The 25,629-nt window shown below is 45.9% G+C and overlaps 1 protein-coding gene across 2 annotated transcripts in view; it reads left to right on the top strand.

The window, feature by feature from the left end:
• Window positions 1-21,499, top strand: part of VAPB (VAMP associated protein B and C) — a 47,425-nt gene extending 25,926 nt beyond the window's left edge. The window contains exons 3-6 of one of the 2 annotated variants that reach the window (XM_070472466.1): window positions 11,430-11,533; window positions 15,016-15,096; window positions 16,943-17,119; window positions 19,979-21,499. In XM_070472466.1, coding sequence (XP_070328567.1) covers window positions 11,430-11,533; window positions 15,016-15,096; window positions 16,943-17,119; window positions 19,979-20,137 — 521 coding nt within the window. In that variant the 3' untranslated portion in view covers window positions 20,138-21,499. The remainder of the gene's footprint in view (window positions 1-11,429; window positions 11,534-15,015; window positions 15,097-16,942; window positions 17,120-19,978) is intronic. The other variant, XM_070472467.1, reaches the window with a different exon arrangement.
• Window positions 21,500-25,629: the final 4,130 nt, after the last annotated feature.

Raw genomic sequence — 25,629 nt, 5'->3', positions numbered from 1 at the left:
GGATCTCCTTTGTGCTGGGTCTGCACACGTATTATCTCATGTAATTTCTGTTATCTGCCCAGTGTGGAATGCATTGTTGTTACCCCATTGTACCAGAATGACTCCGGTGGCCACAGGCTCACGAAGCTGGCCGGTGACAAAACCAAGACATAGATCCTGCTTGTCTGGCTCTTGTCCCCAAACCTTCTGCACTGCAGCACACTGGTCAGGGAGGGGGACCCAGGATGTTGACAGTTCAGCATTCCTTGGATTCATGTGGTTTGAGTTTTTTTGTTGAAATCAAGGGCAAATGATGTTTTTTATTCCCTTTTTAAAGTTGACTTCTTTTTTACCTCTTGATTTCCTTGCCCGTGACACATTTAAGCACAGTTGTCAGTAGATGAGACTTTTACCCAGTTTTCACAGTAAATTTGGGGCAGCAACATCGTTTTCTGAATAAAATAGTCTCAACAGTCAGATGTACAGTGTAGGTGTGCCTTCTGATATTAAATATGAATGGGTGAGCATAAGTGTATCTCTTCCAGAAGGATTCGCCCCTCCCCCATCAGAGGAGTGGTTTTTAAAGTAATAACTAACCCTGGGCCTTTGTTTTGATTTGTGATTGTCTGCTAAGGAAGACCAGGATTTTGTGGCCGTGGCTTTCCTTTTGCAGATAAGAAGGAAAGGTCCAGGGGGTGGGGGTGGGGTAATAATTCAGGGGCACGTGGTGATGGTGGCAGAGCTGGCAGTGGAGGCCAGGGGTCTGTCTTGATCCAGTGGCTCTTTGGTGACACCAGCTGCCCCAGCAGGGAGGTCAAACCAGTCAGTCTTAAAGGAAATCAACCCTGAATATTCATTGGAAGGACTGTTGCTGAAACTCCAATACTTTGGCCACCTGATGTGAAGAGCTGACTCATTGGAAAAGACCCTGATTCTGGGAAAGATTGAGGGCAGGTAGGAGGAGAAGGGGACGACAGAGGACGAGATGTTCGGATGGCATCTGTGAACATGAATTTGAGCAAATTCTGGGAGATGGGGAAGGACAGGGAAGCCTAGCGTGCTGCAGTTCATGGGGTTGCAGAGTCGGGTACGACTTAGTGACTGGACAGCAACAACTGCCTCAGCAGTGTCGGGACGCCCCGCTTACAAATAAATGTGAAACAAAATACCTTGGCTCTTGGAGTATCATGTACTTGGGGAAAAAAGCAGTTGAATAACAAAATGTCCTTGTGTTTGCAGGCCTTCCTTCTAATGAGACAAGATTATGCTTACACATGAGAAAGGGCTCCTTTGTTTTTATTTGGTGTGCGTTGGCCTCAGTACTTGAGGTGCACCTGGGTGAAGCCTGATTTCATTGCCTTTCCAGGCCAGCTTCACCTGTCGGCAAAGGAGGCCAGCCTCCACTTGCTGGGGTTTTCTGTGCTGAGGTGCCACTGTATTGTTTTTTAGACAGTCGTGTCTTGGGGCAGAAAGCATTGTACTTTTTCAGGGGTCCTCTTACAATACAGCCATGTGATGGCATCTAGGTGAGAACGTGGAGTTTCGGGTTCCTTCAGCTGGGAGCCTCTCCTCAGAAGGAGGAGGAGGACGCCAGCAGTGGGCAGTGCAGAGGGTTCAAGGCCAGCTTCCCTTCTGTGGGCGCGCGTGGCTGGGCTGGATTGCACCCACTCTACTCAGAGATGAGTAGACCTGGGTGCGGAAACCCAAGAGGAAACCCAAGCCCTGCTGTTGAGTCTGTTGGCCTGTCTTTGGCCAAAACTCTAACCTCTGAATGTTCTAGTTTTCTCGTTTGTAAGATGGAGGGAATGGTATTCACATCACAGAGTGTTCTACCAGTGCTGCAGAATTTTAACTGGAAGTGTGGTGCAAGAGTGGGGTTGCATTTTCTTCCACTAACTTTGACAAAGACTGGCTGGTTTCTGTTGAAGGTGGGTTGTACATATCTGAATTGCATTTTTAGAAATACGTCAGTTTTATGAGTTTTACTAATTTATGGAATTTTTCTAATTCTAATTTAAGAAATTTTTGTTTTTCTTCTTTATGTAATATGCATTTGTTTATAGCGAAAAGTCACTAGTAGATTTTCAAATATGAAAAGGAGGTAATCAGGTCAACTGAAAATAACTATCAATGTTGCCCTGTCTACACAGAATGTTGCAACATACTGTACAGGAATTTGTTCTTTCCCCCATTTCTGAAAACCCTAATATCTACTAGGAAGGGTTATAAATCATTCTTAGAGAAGGGGGGCAACCCGGGAGAGAAAGAGGAGGAAGAAGATGGTATCTGGAGCTGGCCAGAGAGACTGTGGTTTTGAAGGCTTGCAGGTCAAGGTTTTTATGGGGGAATGAGACGTTCTAGCTGTCTGATGTCTTTCAAGACATACCCTGTGAACCTTTTCTCTGCCGTCAGCTTAATCTGATACTTGGGACCTCACATTCTGTGTCAAAAGTCTCAGCTCTGACCTGTTTTATTTTCTTCAGAAAATGGCCCATCGCATACTGGGGTCCTTAAACAGAACAAATCCCCGTGTTATAAACTCGGGTGGTGAAGTTACAATTGGAAACCGGTATGAACTGAGCTTTAAGTGCCATAGCTAGAAACTTATGGACTTCCCAGCGGGCTGTTGTGGGGTCTAGTCACCCGAATCTCTGAGTGAGTCATTCTCTTTGCCCTTTAGATGAAGGTAGGTCCTCCTTTCATCTCTTTCTGATTGCCCTGTGAGGGTCTTGTCTGCTGGATGAGGCAGTGCAGTGGGTGGGAGGGTGCTGGGTGCTTTGTGTTTGCATTAATTAGCCCAGAATGCCATGGTTTTGGCCCCTTGCTCCTTGATACACACCATCTACTAGAGATGGTTTTGAATTATTCAAACCTGGACCTCAGCAAAATAGGCACACTTAAATGGAGATTGGAGAAGAGGAGATTGGATTTTTTCCCCCAGAGATTTTAAATGCAAGGAAAATAGAACTTTTTGAATTAATGAATTGTTTGAAGCAGTGGGGGGTCTCTCCATTTGTTCTAGCTTTACAAAATTAAATCTGTTTTCTGAACTGTCTGGTGGGGAAATATTTTTAAGGTAGATAATTTCTGAAAATGTCTTTGTGGTAAGCTGTTAGTGGTTGTAGGTTTTTTTTTTTTTTTAATACTGCAGCTTAATAACGAAGGAGTTTTCCATTAATATTCCAAACCATGTTTGCCAGCAGATACAGCAGGTGAAGTGGTAAAATTATGGGCCCATCAAAAATACTTACGCTTCCTGTAAAATGATATTAAGTTTAATATTTTTATAACCTTCACTGAATTCTAATTTCACTAAAGTAGCAAGCGTGCTTCCATTTGCAGTTCAATTATGCACATTGGTTGCCTATGTACCAAGCAAATTAGAAATGCGAAATATCTGGTTGGGGGGGTAGGCCTTGGAAAGAGTTGTTAAAGATACCAGTATTTAGGTATAGATACATTTTACTAAGTGTACCCTGGGAATCGAAAGTGGATTGAAGACAAACAGACACAAATCTTCTGGTGTCTGAATCTGTATTTTAAATTCAAAGAATTCAGGAACAATGTTCATTCCTGACATATAGCCCTTTTCAGCACTTACTTCAATCACATTTAAAGCACAGAGTTCTTCCAGTAAAATCCTGAGGACAGAGAATGAATATCAGCAGCTCTTCTTGGATGGAATCACTGGTCAATTAATGTAATTGGGTAGGATCGCAATTGATAATTAATCCTTCTAAGATTTTGCTGACTCAGTTTAGTGGAGCCGCCCGCTTGCCCTGAACAAGCCAACCTTGGGCAGCAGCTTTTAGGTGATTAGCACCAGAGTCTAAGCCCACTGCCCTTACAGAAGGAAGTCAGGCATCCGTCTGTCACGTGCTGATAGCGGGAGCTGTATTTGGGGGATTCGGGCATCTTAACAGCATCATTCTTTGTCTGATCGTCTGCTTTGGAAGTCTCTGATAAGCGAAACCTTGTTATAGATGGTTTTCATGAATCAGGCTTATTACTCTCAGATAAGAACAGCTCAGAGTTATACTTACAAGATGTCTTTAATCTTTTTCCCCAGTTGAAATTCTGGTTTTTTTTAAAAAGAGGGGAGTAGATTACCAATAAAAATTTAGCTTAATCGTGCTTTTCATGGTTTCTTTAAAAGTTTAATTTTCAAGTTTTTAAAGAAGAATCCCATGTTTCACTTTTTATGAGTTTAACACAGTTTCCTTATTCTTTCCGTTTTAAAAGATCATGGTCAAGAGGGTTTATCCGAGTACATTCAGTCCACCTCACTTAGAAGTAATTTCAGCTCTTACAGCGCGGCCAAGGAGCAGAAACCAAGCACAGCTTGGGAGCAGCCAAAAGCCATGTTCCTGTCACTGATGGCAGCTCCTGCAGGTTGATACACCTGGGCTTCTAACCTTAACCCTCCTGTTTATACTCGTACTTCAGACTCTTTATTAACTTGTTCTGATGTCCAGCCCATCACAAGCCAGGATGAAAGGGAAGAGCTGTGAGAGGTGGCCACAGTGAAGGCCTGGACAGGAACACCCCAGAGGACAAGTATGGGAGAGATAACAGGGGTCTGAAATTTACCCCAGCCTCAGGACAGACCCTTCTCCCTGCACAGTGGCCCTTGCGTGTGGTTCAGATTAAGACAGATGTAATGTGAGTTGATAATCAGAACATGAGTGCTCAGGAAAGGCTATGTGGGATTCCATTATAAAGCATTAATGGAGATAGGAGAGTGTGTTGGAATTTTGAAAACAGATGTGCATTTTAAAAGATATTTATGAAAGAGAATGAGTGAGCCATGTTCTTAGGCGTGTATATGATGCACCTCATTTCCAGCAGTATTGGGGTACATTTGTACTGTAAACAGGGCACAAATAGGTTAATATCTAAGATGAGCTGTGCTAAACTGGAAGATCCTTTAGAGAATGCAGAGACAATTCACGTCAACTAATTTATAAGTAGATGAGATTAATTACCCACTAGACTCATAGTTCCATCCATGGGTCCCTGAATAGGCAGAAGTCCAGGAAATTAGTCTTGTTTTCAACATTTTGAGCATGCTGAAGGAAACGATAAGTTTATTCCTGATAAGGGCACCTCGTCTAACTAAAATGTCTGATTCCTTTGCTTTAGGCTAGAATTCTGACACCTCATTGTGGTAACACTGGTTATTGTAAGCTGTTGGCAGAGTTCTGGTTTGTCTCTGATCAGTTTCCAAAAAAGTGGAGCAGTGACTTCATTATGACGTTGTAAATGCAGATTGGTAGAGGACAGTTTGACAGAGGCATAAAAGCGAAGAGATAGTGAGAGGACAGTGGTGATAAGAAGTTTAGAAACCACTGTCTTAAAGCAGGAGATAAAGAATGAGTGTGGGAAAGGTGAGCCTGTGGGAGAGCTCTGTATGGGTGGTGTCCACTGACAGAGCAAATCCCCAGTAAGGACCAGAGGATAAGACGGCCTTGGGGGGGGCGGGTGCTTTCAGCCTGCCTTCTCCACGCGTGGTTCCTGGACCAGCAGCAGCTGGGAACAGGTCTGAAAGACGTGTTCTTAACCCCACCCCAGACCTTTGCAATCAGAAACTGGAGGTGGGACCCTGCCACCTGTGTTTTAACATGCACTCCAGGTGGGTCTACTGCAAGCTGAAGTTGGAGACCCCCTTGTTACAGAGTCAGACTAGTAGAAGGTTCAGAGTCAGAAGAAGCCCGAGAAGGTGTGGCATACTGAGAAGCGAGTAGGGCAGGTGGACCACGAGGGATGTGCTCGCCACCTGAGGCCAACGTGGTAAGAGGAGCCGTGGAGAACAGCTGGGGGCGTGGGCGTGGCCAGCACCCTGTGCCTGCCTGCTGGGCCAGCAGCGTGACCAATTGTTGGATCGTATCAGGAAACTGAGAGAACGAGACTGTGGACGTGACTTGACTGTCTTTTACTTGGGAAATAGGTTTTTTTGGTTTGAGGAATATCAAGCTGGTGAACCGGGTACTTGGGGGAGATGGGATATGTGGGTTATAGGGGCTCTGCAGAGAACTTGTCTGAGAGAAATTGGGAGGAGGTGGGAGATCTAGTCAGAGAAACTTGGATGTTGGAGGAGGCCTGCACTGAGATGGTAGTCATGTGAACAAGGAGACAGGCACGTTGAAGATAAAATTCTGAGATTAAAAAATAATAATAAAGCAGGTGCCAAGGTGCCTGTTAAGCTTTTGTTCATTTGCTCTGTTGCCATTATAATGCAGATGAAAGTGATCTGTGACTTGCCCGGGTTCTCATAAGCTTTTATGCAGCATTTAATCAAATCATTTCTCCGAGGTGTGTGCACTTGTGTGTGTTAAGTAGTGTATATTCTGCATATCTTCTAAAGAAAGTCCGATCTTATTGATCTAGTGTTTTATGACTGTGAAAGCCCTTTCCTAACAGGATCCCACTTTTGCAACCTGCATTCAGCTGACATTGTATCACAAAGCATTAATGCTGGTGAGTGGTGACCTGGTCTCCAGGCCGTCTCCTGGTAACGGACTTCTTTTTAATGTAGTATCAGCGATACATTTTAAAAGTAGGATAGATGGTTCATTTAAGAGGGTTTTATCATCAGTGTCTCTGGAATTCAAGTGAAATAAATTAAGTTAATGGGAAGCTCTTTTATAGCCTGTCATGGAAAAAAGTACATAATTTCTGTCACAATTTGCATGTATGGAGCTGAGAGAACAAACGATTAACAACATTTATTCTGTCATGTTCTCGTAAAGTTCCAGCTAATAGGGTATAGCAAATTGAACTTGACATGAGATGATAGTGGCTGAGAAATACAGACTTTTGGGCATGAGTTGGGGGCAGCACCATGCAGATGCTGAGGCCCAGGAGCCTTCCTGAAGTTTCAGGAAGGCTGGGTGCCACCTGACCTCCTCACTCTTGCTCGCTGATCGGGGAGCCCACAGGAAAGGAGAGCTAGTAGGTGGCAAACACCTTGTTTTCCACCTGCTGCTGTAGGCAGAAGGAGAGTTGCTGCAGAGAGGGAGGGGCCGAGCACCCGTCTCACACCCTGCGCTTCCTGAAGGTTACCAGTGGCCACCGTCTTCGCTCACAGTTGGAAGTTTTCTCCTTGCCAGCCTTAAGGGTGCACTGGGCTTCTGTGCTTCTATGTTATGAGTCCCTGCCCTTTACAAGAGGGTATTTGACCGCCCACTCTGCTGTCTCCAGTGCTCCTGTAAGGTGGGTTAGTTGCCACCAGGACCCACTTTGTGTGCTCGGAGGTCTCCGTGTAAGTTCTGTCTTCTTGAGGTCCTTCTAACTCTGCTCATGGCGACTTGGCAGGCTGTGCGCTTTAGGCCTGGAGTTGGGCTGATGACATCTGTGAGTTCTGAGGGTGGCAGGGCTATCAGACGGTGACACCTGTAGAGGGGAGCACGCTGTGGCAAGGTGGTTTGGTTAGCCGAGCACAGGGTGCCCCAGTCTCCTCCTCCCAGGGACAGGTGTGTGTGCAGGTGTGCACACGGGGCTCGAAACTTGGTGTGTGTGAACTGCTTTCTCTTTTGAATGGCACATTCTCCCAAGAGGGGACTGTAGGAAGCCACCAGTGCCTTCCCTTGAATTAGCAACCAGATAATTTTCCTCCTGGAGGGGCCTGAGAGGCACCCTGATGTAGAATAATGGTACTCAGACCTTCTGGTCTCAGGGCCCCTTTTGTATGTGCTTAGAAATTAAAGACTAAAAAAGTTTTTTTTTTGTTTGTTTGTGGGTTGAATCAATATTTGTCGTATTGCAAATTAAACTGAGAAATTTAAAAAGTATTAATTCTTTCATAACAACTTTAATAAATACAATTCACACATTTTTAGTGAAAGATAACTTTTCAAAAAATTATGGCATCATTTGATACGTTTTGCAAATTTCCTCAATTTCTGACTTGATAGAAGACAGGCTGGATTCTCTCAGTTGCTTTTGCATTTCGGTCTGTCACAGTATGTTGTTTCAGTGAATGTATATAAAGTAAAACCACCTTTACCACTGATATGTATTGTAATTGTAGGTATTCTTCTTTGATACTATGCCGGAACTTGCCGAGCAACACTTTTCTTCAAGTTCATCAGTACAGTGTAGACTGACACCATGCCAATAAACCATTTGAACTTTGTTTCACCAAGATGCATTGGTTTCACTCGCACTTGATAGCTTTGATAGTATTATGCCAGCTGAGTTACACAGACCTTCCAGCTGTCGCCACATTGCATTATCCAGTATCAAAAAACGTACATTTGTTAACTCTCCTTACTGATCTCACTGGGGAAACTGTGAAGCTCATGGTAGCAGAGAGAGGTTTCCCAAGATTCTAAGTTTTTTTGAAAGCCTGGATTTTGTCACCGACAACAGCTACAAGTTGTTTTCCTTACGGTGACCGGGTCACTTCATTCATTTTTAGGAAAATATCTGCCATATACCCAGGTGTGAATGACCATGGTTTTTCTGTCAGTGGTTCCATGAGAAAGTATCCAGTTTAGCTCACAGCCCGGAATGGTTACACAAGTGCTTTTCCCAGGGCAGCAGAGATGCCACACTGCACGTGAGTGGCAGTGCTTGCCATCCGCTCGGGCACCAGCAGGTTCACCCACTGTTGCTTTTGTGCCCACCGTTACTGGGGGTAGCAGTGCAGTGGAAAAGACCTGTGATGTCTTGGTATCATCAGGACCAGCTTTGACTTTGTGGACCACATGACGTGGGGATGGAGGTGTCTCAGGGTCTGCGAGTAATGCTTGGAGGACTTGTGCTGTGGACACAGAACCAGTCTGGAGTACTGGTCCATCAGTTAATACTGGCCATGCGGCCCAAGCAAGACTGCTTAGCCCTTCTAAGCCCTGTCTTCTCATCTAGAAAAGGAAGACGTGGCCATCTTTATGATCGTTGTGAAGACTGGTGGAAGAACTAAGGAAAATATGCCTTCTTTGGTGCCTGGTCCATACTACATGCCAGTAAAAGTGGATTTCCTTTTTCTCTTGGGACATTGTGAAGGCACTGGAGACAGGAGCATGGTGCGAGATGGAGAGATGAAAAGGAAGGGTCAGTTTACTGTAGGATGGGCCCGCAACCCACACGCCCTTCTTCCTGGCTTGCAGCTCCTGGAGGAAAGGGGAAAAGAGTGGGAGGAAACAACTCTTTATGTGGGGTTGTCTTAGGGTCTCTGGATGCAACCGTTCTTTGTGTGTGACCCAGTGTCATTAAGCTAAAGAGCCAACTTCTCTGAGAATTAGCAGTGTCTTCTGATGGCTCTCATCTCCTGGGCATCTTTACAGATAATCCTGGCTCAGCCTTAGAGGCCTCCACAGTGGAGGACTGGAAGTCATTCACAGCTGGGAAAGCAGAGCCTCAGGGACGAGGCAGTGTTTCTGCTAGACCTGTGCCCTACTGAAATCTAAGTGCAGTCTAAGACTAAGTTCTTTCACATTCTGAAAAAATACTAGAGTGTGATTTTGTCACAGCCAGGTGAGATATGAAATTCTCAAAACCTAATTCACTTTAATTTTTTTAAATGAACATTAATCTGATAGTAGTTGGAAGACTCTGACCCAGCTCCAGTAAAGCTAACATTCCCTGTCCAGGCAGGATCACAGTGCATGTGAAGACAGTGGCTTCTTTATCACATACATCTTCCTTACTGCAGTCTTAGAGGTGGAAAAAATGCAATGGAAATTCAGCTTTCAGAATAAAAGTCTGTGGTGTTGACCTGCCACTCAGGCCATTTGTCCCTGGGGTTAAATATCAAGCCCCAGTATGTAGCAGTGCTCCAAGAGAGCTCCTGCTAGCTCAGCGATGCCAGCAGCAGACTTGTCTCCATTTCAGGTCCCAGGCCACCAGCAAGGACTACTTTTCCAGGATAGAGCCATGCCTTTACACCTGCAAGAATAAAATTTCAAGTGGAGTGATCCTGTCCCTGTTTTAAATGACTTTGTGTTCTCTCTGCTGATGATTTCACTTTGAATATCAGATCCTCAGATTGAACATGTTTATTTTATTGATAGACTTTCTCTGTCCCCAAGAGAGAAAGGACCCGTGCACCTCCATGACAGAAAGGGATGTTTGTGTTCCTCCTCCTTGTCACGCGTAATATCCGTGATGGGGGATCTGGGGTTGTGACCCCACCTCGTGTCAGTATCCAGTGTGGATCCAGGAGGGGTGCTGAACTGCATGTTTTGCTGCTTACCAGCGTGGTGACCTTGAGCAGGTCCCTCACCTTGTCGGGTCCTGGATTCCTTTATAAACCAGGCTTAGGGCAGGGCCAGTTGTCTGCTGCAGGGGTGGATGACTGTGAGGCTTTAAGGACCCAGGAAGTTCTCAGTGGGCTCAAAGGCAGGAGAACACTGGTGAGTGGCCAGCACAGGAGGTGCTGGTGGGGACGGACAGAGATCCAGCCCTCTTGTGGCCCTGAACTTTTGGCCCTCCAATCAGACCACTCCGTCATGGTATTGGGCAAGTTAGCTATGACTTTTCTGTGCTTCAGTTTTTCCATCTGGAGGTAAGCATCAGAATACCTTCTGCAGCACTCCCTGCCTCTGAAGGATTAACTGAAGTGATGGTAAAGCTGAAGGGCAGAGCCCAGCTTCTGGCCCCGGAGGACTCTCAGTCCCAGGGAGCTCTTCTCTCATCAGGCTACAGCAGGCTTTCCCTGTGTGTGAACAAGTTAGGTGTCAGGGAGCTCAACTAGATGTGTGGTTTCTCAAAGCCTTGTAGGAAGCCTCGTGTTTTAAAGCAGCCGTCATTCAGCGGGGTGGGGTGGTAGGTCCTGGGGAGGCTGGCCAGAATAGGACAGCCCCTCCTTCAGTGGGTGTGCTTGGTCCGGGGAGCCTACAAGGGAGAGTCCTCTGGGTTCTTGAGAGAAAGGTTGTGAAAGCTGGTGGGGTCTTCTCCATGATGTGAGGGTGCGGGTTGTGAGAATTCTCTAACATCTTGGCAAAATTGTGTTTGAAGTGTGACCATGACAGTCTTGACATGGAGAATAGCACAGAGAGAAGCCTGAACCGCTCCTCAGATGTCGTGGGCTGTCCTCAGTTCCTGAGGAGATCATTGGCGGGTGCCTTCCTGAGCAGAACAGGCACAGCTGTCTGTGTCTGGTTGACCTGGATAGAAGGCCTGTGGCAGGAGTTTGGTCAGGTGTGCCGTGGTGGCAGATCAGGGGCTGCGAGTCTGAAGACCTGGGTCCTAAGCCCTGGTCCTGGCTCTGCCACTGCCTGCTGTTTGACCTCAGGCAAGTCCCTTCATGTCCCTGACCTCAGGTCTGAGACCCACAGGGTGGGGAAGAGGCTGTTCATCTCAGACTGCTCACTTCACCAGGGGCTTCACGAGGCTCAGAGAAGAGCATCCTGGTGAACTGCTTTACCACCAAAGTGCAAGTATTAACGTAACAAATGGCTGTTGGTAACCAAGCTCTGACCCTCCTAATGAAATATTTTCTTTCTCAGTGATGTTACAGCCTTTCGATTATGATCCCAATGAGAAAAGTAAACACAAGTTTATGGTTCAGTCTATGTTTGCTCCAACTGACACTTCTGATATGGAAGCAGTAGTAAGTACTGAATGCTTTTTTTTTCCCCCCAGTAATTAAAAAAAAAAAAATGAATAGGTGCAGAATTGTGGGTGCATGCATTTCAAAATATGTCCGAATTGTTTTTAAGGGGAATGGTGCTTTTCAGGAGGTTTGTACTTTGACTGCCTTTATGGGTTTCTAGAACTTTGATTTTAACATTTTACGTAACTTTTAGAACACTCTTCTGACTTTTCTACTTGGTTTCCTTCAGCAGTCCCTTGTTTTGGTGGGTTGTGTCTTGAATGGTCAGAGGGTTCTCTCCCTTCACCCCTTTCCCTCCTGCTACAGAAAAGGGCAGTTTTTACTCTGCCTCTTCTTGCCCATCCCCCAGAATCTTGAGGGATGGGGGAGAGTTGAATGCTAAATATCCTTCAACCCTTTAATTTTTTTACCCCTGCTTGGTTCTAGTAAGTGCGATTCTTTGTTTTTTTGTTGTTGTATCCCTGCCCCCCCCCCCCCCGATTCCTTCAGTTTTTCTACCCCCCTCCCCTTAAATACATGTTCAATTCCATCTTTTAATTTTGGTAAAAATAAGTTGACTTCATTTTCATAAAATAAATAATTGATACATTATAGTTGGCCCCCGTTTCTCTGGGTTCTGCTCTGTGGATGTGAAGTGCCAGCAGCAGCTGCATCTTATATGAAGGACTTGAGTGCCCACGGATTTTGGTAGCCATGGGGACAGAGCCCCACATCCAGTCCCCTGTATTGATTTCTCTGGAAGATGATTATAATGACAGCTCTACCCCCAGCTTTTTGCACGCGTGAATGAATCAGCACGCATCCTGGTGCTGTGAGTGAGAGTGACAGAACACTGATAGACCCCTAATATCCACTACAGCAGGGAGGACAGACTGTCTAGTCCTCACAGTTTGGAAAAGAAGGGCAAGACTGCCTCAACATTTTCACAGCTTTCCAGATCACCAGCTGAAACTTAGAGACTGGAGTCGTCCAAGGAATGCCTTCAAATTCGAGTTAGCTAGGATTCACACTATGTTATTTTTTTCTCTTTCGAAGTTTTATTTGAAGTACTGTTTCACGCACATCCTACCTTTAGGCCCCCGTGTGACCACACGGCCATTTCTCTCAGTCTTAGAAAAGCACAGCTGACCACCTTCATGCTTATGTAACTCCTGGGCAGGAAGTGAAGGGTAAACTAGACATTTGAGGTTTCAGAGAGACCAGCGACGTTAGGCTTTGTGTTAACATTCCTTCTCACGGAAATAATTACTGATACGTTCACTACTTTCACTTCCTGGAACATGGTGTGTCTCTTCATGTTACTTTGTATGATCAAAAAAATGTATGGCAAAGGCACAACGTGGACTCTCCAAGAATCTGTTCTGTTTGGCTTTGCTGCATGGCTTGGTGAAAGAGCATGGCCTTGGGTGTCTTGGGTGTGAGGCTGACTCTGCCTTTTACTAACATTGTGGCCTTGGGCAGTTTTCATTAACTCTCTTGAGGGTTTGGTCATGTGTAAAATGGGGAAAAAAACCTAGTCCCCAGGGCTGCTGTGGGATTAAATGTGCTGTGTGTAGAGCATGTAGCAGAGTATCTGGCAGCTGTCTTATCTGAGTGCTGCTATAGGCCAGGCCTCAGGGTACAATAAAAGTGAGTTTTACTTTCTTTCCTGATAATGTTCATAACAATTAAAAAATTAAATGTACTTTGTTGGAAATCTGGGATATATACAAACAAGCAAAAATAAAACTATGTGACCTATAGTTTGTTTATACTAGACCCAACCACTGTTAGTGAGAGCCTATTATTTCTTTACTTTAAAATATTATTATACATATTTTTGATGTACTGAAAGTTGAAAAAACAGTAGTGCCTACTCTTCTAACCTTTACTAAGATTCACCTTTTAACAGTTTGCCATGTTTGCTTCTTTTCTGTCATAAACTTTCTTTTTTGCTGAGTTCCCTGACTGTAAGATGCACTGTTCATGAAACTTCACCATCCCTGAATGCATTGTAACAAGGGCAGGCTCTTTCATAGGCTCAGTCCTGTTAAGTAGCTTGTCACTCATGGCTAAGAGGCTTAACATTAATTCAGTAATGTGTTTAAGAGAGAAACCCATATTAGCCTTTCCCAGTTGTTCAAGAAATGGCCTTTTGTTGTTCTTTTACTAGTGCATATTCATCCTGTTTACAGTCCAGAACAGGTGCCTTGTAGAATGTCCCACATTCTGGATTTATCTAATTATTCCCTCATGACTAAATTCAGGTTTGGTATTTTTGGTTTTTTGCAAGGCAGTGTCCTGTGTGCATTATACCCCTCTTCGGTGACACCAGTTCTGATTACTTGGTTAGGGTGGTGACTGCCAGCTCTGTCCAGTGCAGAGCACGTTTGCCCCTGTGGTTAGGGGATGGGTGATCTGTGATACTCAGAGCAGTCAGATCCTCGAAGACCACTGAACTTCCTGCCTGCCAGCAGTCTTTCACTCTGTGATTTTTAGCACGCTGAGATGATCTTTGCCTGAAGTTCTTATGATACACGCACACAGGCACATATATCTGTGCGTGCACGTGTGTGTGTATACAGAGGAGCAGACTTAAAATACTGCTTGCTGTTTCTTCATTTATATTCTGTGAATTTTCCCCATGTAGTTAAATACTCTTCGGTATCCCTTGAATGGTGTGCTGTTCCATGACTGTGCCCACCACGGCTTACTTGGTGTTCCTGTTTTGCTTGACACAGAGATTATTTCCCGTTTTTGACTTATGGTACCTGTTGCTCTCTCTGCCTCCTGCATGGTTCTGGGGTCAGGGTGGGGGAATTTGTTCCTTCTGCTGTATCACCTTCTTGCTGTGCAGGTTTACTCTATAATTCTCTGAACACCTGGGATTCCTGTTCTTCTCTGCCAAAACGAGGAGCAGTAAGCCAGGAGTGCCTCCTCCCAGAACATGGGTTTAGTCAGGAACATGTTCCTACCAGCAGGCTGAGGGAGTGGAGGTCAGCCCAGACAGTAGGGGTCACAGAGAGTGGCCTTCCTGTTCCCGTGCCCTGCTGGTAGTTAGCAGTGTTCTAAAACCACCGCCAAGTAGTATGGGCTTCCACTTAGAAAGACATGCCCTGCGAAGTAAGCTGTGTTTTCTTAAGGAGAGCCCAGATGTCCTTAGGCCGCCCAGATGCAGGCTGGAGGCTCCTCTGGGCCCAGTGGCCGTCCACTCTGTCCTGTGTGCTTTTCACAGCCTGGTGATAGGGCGCGCTAGTGGACGTGGAGGAGTCGGGCAGCACGGCTGGGGCTGGTGAAGAAGAATCAATATTCAGGGGAGCTGGTGTGTTTAATCTTGTCACGTTAAAAATATTGAAATCTCAGCAGACTTAAGTTCTTTATTTGATGTACATCAGGGCTTTCTCATTAAGCGTATTTTTCTGAAATTGTCAGTTATAGGAAGAAAATCATTCTTCTAGCAGCTTTATAATATTCTGATTATTGAATTTAAATTGTTTTAGTGGAAGGAGGCAAAACCGGAAGACCTTATGGATTCAAAACTTAGATGTGTGTTTGAATTGCCAGCAGAAAATGATAAACCAGTAAGTATGTTTATAGTTAACAATAATTGAATGTTGCAAGCTGATACTTATTTGCATACCATCTCCTGCAAAACCAAGATTTAAGTTGGCAAATTATTTTCCTTCTTCTGATGTATGAAGAGAAAAATGAGCTGAAGTCAACAAATAAGTGGGCCTTTGTGAAATCTGCCTTTGAAAGATTCACAGAAAGAACTCATTGAAACTTTTTTTTTTTTTTGCCTTTGAAAAGCACAACCTGTTGACTGTTGAAATGTCATAAATTCCGAAGAGCTTCTTTGACTTGGGCAAAGTTCTAGGTTGCTGTTATATTTAACAGTGGGAAAGACAAAAACAGAATAATTTGCCATTTATCCTGGTGCTTGATGGACAGGCGGTGATGAGCGTTCAGCTCCCCTTGTACAGAGTACTGTCTGCAGGCTTCCCTCACTGCATTTCTCCTGAGCACCAACTCTCTACCTCTTGAACCCCAGATTCTCTTCAGTCAAAATGTGCTTTTAGATGAGAATTTCTCACCCTCAGCACTGCTAACTTTGGGGCCAGGAGTGCTTCACTGTGTGGCTGTCCTGTGCTTTGCAGGGTGTGCTGCGGCACCCTTGATCTCACCCCAGTAGCTTCCCATGTCGTGATGACTAGAAGCGTCTCCGGATATTGCCCCGTATGCCCTTTCCAAGGCAGAGTCAGTTCCCGTTGAGAATCACCCCCTTCGCTGCCTGAGCACTGAGGATAAGGAGTGACTCCCTCCCAGCTGCCGGCTCACTTTTCTCTATGTGAAACCAAAGCGTGAGCCTGGTTGGCATGGACCTCCCTTCACCCTAGTCAAAAAACTTAAACTGTGTTAACACAGTTTAAAATCCATGAAGAATATTATACCACCCTGGTTGTTAATAGCTGGTGGTGGGAATAGAAATGTTCAAGCTCTCAACATTACCCATAACGATCTCCAGGAATGCTGAAGCTTTGTGACAAAACTACTTAGCATTTTTTTTGGCTCGCTAATTGACCACCGTCACTATCCCATTTCTTTGAATGAGTGGTGGTCGTCTTTCCTTTTTTCCCTTCCCTCTTCCCACGGCACATTCTGTCAGTTGTGGATAGTTGACTGTATTCTGGCTCCAGCTGTGTGCTCAGAGGTTAGCTCTGTGTGTTGAGGTCTTGCCTTCCAGGGCCTCACTCCTCTGCCCTGGGAGACTAAGGGTAGAGCTCGCTGTTCTCCGTTTGCTGCGTGGCACCCCCGAGGGCTTCCATGCCTCCCCTGTCCCCACTTACACACTCATCCCCAGTGGGTCTCCAGAGGGGGTCACAGCGCAGTTGTGGCTGGGGAAGTGAGGAACACATTGCCTCCCCAGGCTGAAATAAGCACAAACGCTGAGTTTGTTGCACCTTCATCCCATCTCTGCAGTTGTCTAAGTTCAGGAGACAAACCATCCTCTGGGTCACGTCCCCTCTGGCCTTCTCCCCCCCACCCAGCCAGTCTGGGGGATGTTCAGATCTTTGTAGTGACAGTAATTTGTGGCTCATAATTCCTGAGCTTGCACAGTTACGCTCTGCTAATTTTTCATGGCAGGAATTTGATAGTGCAGTGCACACAGTCCCTTTTCTCTTTCTTTGAAGTGTTAGTCTCAGCCAGGCTTCATTATTTGCCCTCATCCATAATTTCTGGAGCCCAGTTTTAGATTATGAAGATACTGGAGGATAAAGTGATCTGTTTTAAAAGTAAACGTGACATTGTACAGTGTGGATGAAACGCTACCCTGGGTGGTGTCTGCTGAGAACTACTTTACTTTGCATGAAGAAGTCCTTTAATACGTGGTTGGTGACACTTGGGCTTTCATTTATTTCTGAACAGCATGATGTAGAAATAAATAAAATTATACCCACAACTGCATCAAAGACAGAAACACCAACGGTGTCTAAAGCTCTGAGTTCCTCCTTGGATGACACTGAAGTTAAGAAGGTGATGGAAGAGTGTAAGAGGCTGCAGAGTGAAGTCCAGAGGCTGCGGGAGGAGAACAAGCAGTTCAAGGTAATGGCATTTTGTTTCCTGATTGTGTCCAGGGAATGGGAGCTTTGCTACTATGGTCTTGGGTGAGGAGGTTGATGAAACACCGAATTTGTGGAGTTGTCTTGTATTTGTACGTTTTTCCTCTAGGCTGAAGTTTCTATACCTTTCCTAAGGTTCTCAAAGCAATCCTTGGACACACGCCCACGTGCATCCCAAATTAAGAACCAGTGTCCCTTGAGCAGTAGTTTTTCAACTATTTAAATTCTTGTCCCCTCATAAAAAGACAGCAGACAAATAAACAAAAAATCCATTAGTGTAAATTGAAATAAAAAAAAAAAACAGTGGTTATCTTGAATTCACATTTTCAAGCCCCTGTTCCATCCCCATTGGATGAGAATCTTTTTGAAGAGAGTAAAGACTGACCTGTATTCTGTTTTAAGGCAATCATCATTCTGATTTTTGAGTATCCTAAATAGATCCAGCAGTAGGGTCTCATCCTCTATCAGTATGGTCAGGAGACTGGAGCTGAGGTGCTGTCACATCCATGGGGGAGATTACAGGGAACCAGGGGCAGTAGGGTCTCTTGTTGCAGTCAGCTTGGTCAGGAGACTGGAGCTGGGATGCTGTCACATCCATGGGGGAGATTACAGGGAACCAGGGGCAGTAGGGTCTCATCCTCTATCAGTATGGTTAGGAGACTGGAGCTGGGATGCTGTCACATCCATGGGGGAGATTACAGGGAACCAGGGGCAGTAGGGTCTCTTGTTGCAGTCAGCTTGGTCAGGAGACTGGAGCTGAGGTGCTGTCACATCCATGGGGGAGATTACAGGGAACCAGGGGCAGTAGGGTCTCTTGTTGCAGTCAGCTTGGTCAGGAGACTGGAGCTGGGATGCTGTCACATCCATGGGGGAGATTACAGGGAACCAGGGGCAGTAGGGTCTCTTGGTGCAGTCAGTTTGGTCAGGAGACAGGAGCTGGGATGCTGTCACATCCATGGGAGAGATTACAGGGAACCAGGGGCAGTAGGATCTCTTGCTGCAGTCAGCTTGGTCAGGAGACTGGAGCTGGGATGCTATCACATCCATGGGAGAGATTACAGGGAACCGGGGGCTCCAGCAAGTGGCCCTGGCTTCAGAGGGTGGCCCTGGAATTGGGGGGTGAGGTTGCACTGGTGCTGGAGCGAGGCAGGTGTGCTACTCTTGGCTTTGGGGACCTGCGGTAGTGTGGAAATGACCAGCGAAATTTGGACTCGCTGTGTATCTTTGTCCATCACAGTGGCTTCTGGCCTCTGTTTGCAATACCCTGTTAAGGCCCCTTCCAGTGTTGAAAGTATGTCTTTCATACACAGTATTAAAGAGAGTGTTTCTGAACATCTAATTGTAGGATCTTTTGTTGCAGCTTGAGTCTTGAGGCCGATCTGTTCTTTTCATCGTGATCATGTCCCCAACCACCATAGACTGTCACTCTGACTGCATAGCGCCAGGTACACACCATAAGTTCTCTGCAGGTGATCTTCCTTCTCTTACTTTGATGAGGTGGGAGACACGGGGGCCAGCGGAGTTTAGGAAATGGCATCCTCGTCTTTCTCTGCAGTAATCGTGATTTGCCTCTTTCAGTGACTGCTGTTAGTATGGAGTAAATTATGAAGTTGACACTCTACTTGTGGCTAAAAGTCTAAGATACGCCTAAAGCTTCTTCTTGAATGTATTTCTCTTCTGTGCCATTTAAAGTGATAAATAGGTAGAAATAGCTTCTATATAAACCCAATAAAATAAATGCTGTGTTTTGCTGTGCCCATTTTTTTCTAAGTTAATCGAATACCACCAGTCATTTATCAGCATGCAGCAATATTGGCCATGCCCCATGAGCAAAGTGTCTTTAAAGTATTATCAGACCAGTCTTGACATTAGAAGATTCTTTATCTTGCCAGACAATGATTTCGTGTTTTGTGTTGTTTCATACTTTCATTTGGCCACACATTTCCTAAGACCCTCCCATGTTCCCAGCACTGTGGGATACAGACATGGGTGGTCCCTGCCCTTAAGATAAGCCCTAGAGTAGCCAGGGAGACACAGCCACAAATACTGATAACCAGTCCCACAGAGGTAGCTGTGAGTGTTGTGGGGTGTGGGTTCAAGGGGCTGGCTGCCTGTTGTCAGATCTGTCAGATACTTGATGAGTGTGAACGAACTGAAGGAGAGGAAAAGAAGGTGCAGCTGTTGTAGAGGGTGTCAGGGATGGATTGAGGGTAATTAGAATAGTTAGGCCTTGATGTGTTCCCTGTTTGGGATTGTGAAGAAAGGAAAAGTGTCAATTCTCACAAGTCTGTGTAGGTGGGGAAAATGTAGCCAAGTTATCTTCATGTGTATGAAAAAGATTGTTTCTTCTTTGGTAGAAATTCCATGCATTAAGTAGAAAATATTTGAGACGTGTATATCAAGTTCAGTTATACTTTGATATTACAGACATCCCATTTTTGGTCCAGCAGTCTCCATGTAACTCACCAAGTATCAACCATGGACAGAGCTCTACATTTAAAAGCATCCAGGTCCCCTGCTTGGTCATTTCTTGGGATTCTTTTTTCTGAAGAACTTTTTTCTATAAATCCCAGAGAACCACATTAGTGCCCTGCTTAGACAAAGGGGCCGGCAGCACTGTGGTGGATGCATGGAAGAAGAGGGACCTCAAGCCAGTCTCTTCTTTGTAGGCCATTTCTCCCATTTGCAAAATGAGGAGGTTGGGACCATATCGTGTGATGGAGTCTGGGCATAACACCCTGCCCACCCCCACCCCCTGCCAAACCTCTGCTAAGCTGTACAGCTGCCTTCCGCTGGCGCTGGTGGCTTGGACTATCTTTGAAACGTGTGTTTGTTCCCCTAGGAGGAAGACGGACTTCGGATGAGGAAGACAGTGCAGAGCAACAGCCCCACTCCCGCGTCAGCCGCGGCTGGGAAGGAGGAGGGCCTGAGCACCCGGCTGCTGGCGCTCGTCGTCCTCTTCTTCATCGTTGGCGTGATCATAGGGAAGATCGCCTTGTAGAGGCAGCATGCGAGACGGGGATTGGATTGATGGGTCCGCCATAGTGTGGGATTTAAATTTATCATAACCATGTGTAAAGAGAAATTAATGTATGATGACATCTCACAGGTCTTGCCTTTAAATTACCCCTCCCTGCGTGTGTGCACCCATGTGCACACGTGCACACACACACACAAATAGAACATAATATAACAATCTTTTAGAAAGTTTAAAACGCATAGTAAACGATTGGGGCGAAGAGTGAACCTTATTAATGACAAGGGAAACCATGATTAAATGGTAATGGCATGTTGTGAATGTCATTTTAAGCATCCATAGCCTTGGTCCACGTTGCTGGAATTCCTCTCTGCAAACATGACACTCTTCCCTGTCTGTTGGTGCTGGCCTCTGGGAAGCTGGAGCCCACCCTGTCGATGTCCTTGCCCGTGCCGCTCACTCGCTGCGGGCAGCCTCTCCATGCCCAGCCCGGCCATCAGTTCCTGGGGACTGATGCACAGGGCCTAAAGGCACCAGGAGCGGAGCTGTGGCCGCGTCGGCTGTGCTCATCAGCGGTGGGGAGTGTGTGTTGCTGATTGACCCGACGCTCTGGAAGTCAAAGTCATTGAATGCTGTTCTCTTCAAGGGACCAAGCTAGATAACCATTGGTTCATGTAGTGAGATTGAATTATTATTCAGAGATGTTTAATGCATATTTAACTTATATAATGTATTTCATCTCATGTCTTCTGTCACAAGATTATAATTAATTCTGTGGCCTAAAACCCACCTGTGCTACCTAACACCGTGAAGCTGGCGTTGCTGCCGAAGGTTCAGGGCTCTGTGCTCACTTGCGCGCGCATGCGCGCACGCACACACACACACACACACACACACACACACACACACACGGAGGTGTGCTCGTGGGAACGTTGGAGAAGAACTGCCAGGAAATGTCTTCTGTGTAGATAAGTGATAGCCACCATGGGGAGAGGACTCTCAGTAGCGGCAGTCAGCTCGAGGTCACTGTCTAGGGGAAAGAGTAGCTGGTCCCTGTGCTGTCTGTCTTTCTCTGCTCCTCACCACCACCCACACTTCAGCACCCATGCCCCAGTGTGGTCCTGACCTTCCCAGGCAGCCCTGACTTGGAGTCAGGGCGAGAGAGGCAGGCAGCAGAGGGGCCAGGGAGAGGGAGCCAGCTCGGTGGGGCCGGGGTGTGCTGGATGGTGCTGGAGGGGCTTCAAGAGGGACTGTGGATGAGCCGTCAAGTAGTGATGGAGAGCTTGACTGTGAATTAATTTTATGCCGTAAAAGACCAATCCAATTCTGTTTGACTATGTAGCATCTTAAAAAGAAAAAAAAAAATAAAGCCCCCAAATTAAGAGATCTTTTGTCATTTTGTCACTTTTGCCAAGTGGGTGGGGGGTACTTACTATTTTTATCATTATTATTTTGTCATTGGAAGGTTGATTTAAAAATGACCCCTATCAAAAAAGAAAAAAGACCCTATGGATGAGAAATACATATGTTTACATGTGGAACACTCTTGGTAAACATTGAACAGGCCTAGTTCCCAACCACAGACCCATCACATGAAGCTGTGGAAGCCCGGCCAGCGGTTATAAGTTGGTCTCCAGTGTCTGTTCCGTGTGGACCCAGGTACTTAAGAAAAGGGGTGAGAAGAATGAGCAGGGAAGTGTATGCATTCTGCCATTTCTGCTCAGTGTAGCAGAAATGGTTAATCTTTAATGGTTAATCTTGCAGCAGGTTAATCTTTATGTGATTAATCTCCTACAACTCCTGGCCTTGAAAGGGCAGTGATTAGGAGCACTTCCCAGGTGTCTCAGTGGTAAAGAACCTGCCTGCCAATGCAGGAGCTCCCAGAGACGCGGGTTCAATCCTTGGGTCAGGGAGATTCCCCGGAGGAGCAAATGGCTTCCCACTCCAGTTTCTTGCCTGGGGAATCTCATGGACAGAGGAGCCTGGCGGGCTGCAGTCCATGGGGTCGCAGAGAGCTCGATGTGACTGAGCACGCATAGATAGTGCCTGTGGGTGTAGTGCAGCCCCATTTCCTTAGAGCAGGAGTCGGAAGACTTCCTTCAAGGAGGTTGCTGTGTGTGCCAATAAAACTTTATTCACAAGAACAGCTGCTGGGATGTGGCCCGTGAGACAAATTTGCTGGTGCCTGTATCAAGTGACTTACGTTCTCAAAAAGAGTGCATGGGGAACCTGTGTTTCAGGTGTTTAAAAATGACTCAGTGTTTTGTGTACATCTCGAAAAAGGAAATCCACATCTCAGAGGATGTGGGCTATTTGTGTGTAGCTAAAAATCAAAATTTAAAATCCAAGGTTGTCTCTTCTAACTAATCATCTGATTAAACCTATTTTCATTTTAGGGGTTAGGACTTGGTGAACACCTGTTTGTTGAACTTTCTGATTGAGTGGAAGAAGGGAAGGGAACCCCCACCAGGGAGAGAAGGGTAGTGATGGGAAGACCGGACCTCACGTCAGTGACCCTGGTCAGGGAAGAGCATGTCAGGAGAGGAGGACGTATGTGGAGCAGGTACTGCTCTGGTTCATTATTTTAAGAGCCAGGGACACTCACGATCTTGAACCTGGAAGAGTGTGCAGATTTGGGGTGTCTTTTCTGGAAATTGAGAGTGAGGCAGGTAGATGGATGTGTGGTCCTGCCCGTAGACTGTTCTGTTCTGAGCTGGTGAGAGTCAAGTCATTGGAATAAACTGGCTTGGAACTAGCTAGGTTAGAGTGTCAGCTGGGAAGGGTGGCTGGGCAGGCACGGTCGGGCTGCTCCGGTGCCTGCAGCCCTAGTTAGTGCTCATAGCACCTGTGAGGGCAGTGCCCTCCCTGGTTTAGAAATATCTGCCCCCGAACTCACAGATACAAAAGCGATTGCAAGCAGTAAGAGGGTCCCATAGATTTTTATTGATTGATAATTGATCATTTAGGCTCCCTTGGCACCATACGGAATACCTCTTAAGGACCAGCAGGCTGTGTTATTTGTAGGCATGAGGACCTGGCTTTAATTTGTTTTTTTCTTCTCCTAGTTTGCATGTTTTCCTTCTCTCTAGTCTTCTAAACTGCCAGCACCAGCGGTAATAAATACTGATAAAATCAAAATTGATTTTTACCAGTGGACAGTTTATGCCTAGAGAGACGGCTTATACCTACATAACACAGAAGGGGGAAAAAATGAAGAACCTCCAGTGATCCGTGAAAACCTAAACGCTTTCAAACAAAATCCCAGGAAAAGAATTGCTATTGGAAAGTATCGCTACTGGACTTGCAGGCTGTGTTGAGTCAGATATAACTGAATGCAGTGATAGCTCACAGCTAAATAGCCTTTCAAATTAATTTGCAAACAAGCTATGTGTGTGTAGCATATATACCATATGTAAGTAGCTTAACATTTTTCAAATGGTGTCTATTTTTTTTGCGCACAAAAATATATTTGCAAACTCAGAATTCATGCCAATATAGAATGCTGTTTATCATTTTCAGTTCCTTTTCTATAAAGAACTGGCTCATTTACAAGTTCTTGTTTATGGTTTGTGAAATAGTTGATAAAAAAAAATGCCAAGAGAGGTGGATGTGGACTTGAAAGTCACCTTGAACACTTGAGTAACATCAACATTGGCAGGTGGAGAGGCCACTGCACCCCGTTGGTGATGGCAGTTCACTGACAAGCGTCTTGCTGGGGCCCTGGGGCAGGAACGGCTTGTCTCATGGCCCCTTCCTGTTGAGGTTGTGGGGCTGGAGCAGGAGGAGCCCGAAGTCTTATATGAACTCACCAGAGTTCCCTCTCTGTGGAGACCTGGCGCAGTGAACCTTGAGTGGCAATCACTGGTGCTGAGATGTGAGCAGGAATGGGGTTGTGTTCAGGAGGTCCACCACACTGTTAGATGGACGACTCCAGCTCGGCGAGCAGGTCCCACAAGACCAGAAAAGGCACTCAGGACCCCCTGTGCCCCATGAGAAGTGGGGTCCCTCAGAGTTCCCGGCCTGGTTGGATTTGGAGAAAACTCTCTCGTTTGTTTTTTAAAAGCCTTCTTCAGACCTTCTCTGATAGCCTTGCAGGGAAAGTCGCTGTTGTTAGGACACCCTCCCCACCCCGTGCAGAGCATTTCCTCTATGCCCCCTCATTGACTCAATCCTCATGACAACTGTGATACATCAGAGAGCGAGGGTTCTGTTTTGCACAAGAGGAAGTGAAGCTTCCAGGAGGTTAAACGGGGCAACTTCCTAGAACCTCTAGTTTGGAACGAAGTCAGTCTCTGGGAAGCCTCCTGCGAGGGCCTAAATCTCTAAGACGCTGTTTCAGCTGCAAAAACCCCTTAGAGGGGCAGTGAGAAAGGCCTCAGTGAATTAGCGGGGGCCCACCTCGGCACCACGGGCCCTTCATGCACCTTGTCTGTGTTTGCCTTCATCCCTTCTGTGGTTGGTTTTACATGTAAAGTAGACGGAGTCAGGACTGTCATTCCGATACTTCTTTATTTTTCTTTTGGAAACTAAACACACTTCAGACAGTAAAGAAAGGTGCATTTTCCATTTTCTTATTGCCTGAAGATCGCTGCGTGATGCTCCTGGGGAATGAATTTGGGGGCTTGAGAAAGAAAATGACTAGTCTGTCTCACAAGGTGATGATGAGGCTTTCCGTGGAGGCTTTACATAACTTGTAAGTGAAACGTGAAGCAAAAACCGGCATCACAGAAGAGGCCTGCTGGGGATTACAGCAGCGTTGCTGCTGGTCCCAGACCCCTCCGGGAAATCAATGAAGGGGGCCGCCACAGCAGACCCCACTAAAGCACATCAGCTGACAGGCAGGCTGGGGAGGCTGTGGAAATGCATCCCCAGCAAGATAAATTCACTAACCCACTTCCTCCTGAGTCTGATCTCATCAGCCGCATACCTGGCGCACACAAGACTCGGCCTCCAGGAACGTCAGTTAGGGTGCACAAGTTCCCCCACCCCCGAGTCGACAGACCCAACCTCCCTCTGTCCACTGTAACCCCACCGTGAAAAGCAAAGATTTCACTTTTATTGTCATTACAGAGGTATTTTGAAAAACTTAGAAGACATGAACACACACAAACAGTTGTAATAGTTAAAAGTGAAGCTGGCAGAGGTGGGTGAGCAGTTGTCTCAATGAATATAATTATTTTAGGTGTTCTTCTTAATGGAAGTAACTCATTAGAAAACGTCTGCACCCAATCAGTAGGGAAGAAAGAAAGAACTCGCAACAGAAATAAAGCTATTATCATCTAACCTGCCATAAATACTTGCAATTATGATACCTGGGAATGTTGCCATGATATGGATTGCTTTGATTAAAAGACGTCAGTTGACTAAAACAGTATGGTGGGGTAATATGAATAGTCTGCTGCTGCTGAATAAATACTGATGTTTATTTTTAAACCAGAAAACATTGATCCTGTGACAATGCCCTATTATAGTTACTCTATTATACCGCAGGGTGGATGTGTGTTTAATCCTCGGGC

This window comes from Odocoileus virginianus, chromosome 9, assembly GCF_023699985.2.
Source record: "Odocoileus virginianus isolate 20LAN1187 ecotype Illinois chromosome 9, Ovbor_1.2, whole genome shotgun sequence".
NCBI classification, from domain to species: Eukaryota; Metazoa; Chordata; class Mammalia; order Artiodactyla; family Cervidae; genus Odocoileus; species Odocoileus virginianus.
Note: the sequence above shows the minus strand (reverse complement) of the source record. Positions and strands in the feature narration are given on the sequence as shown.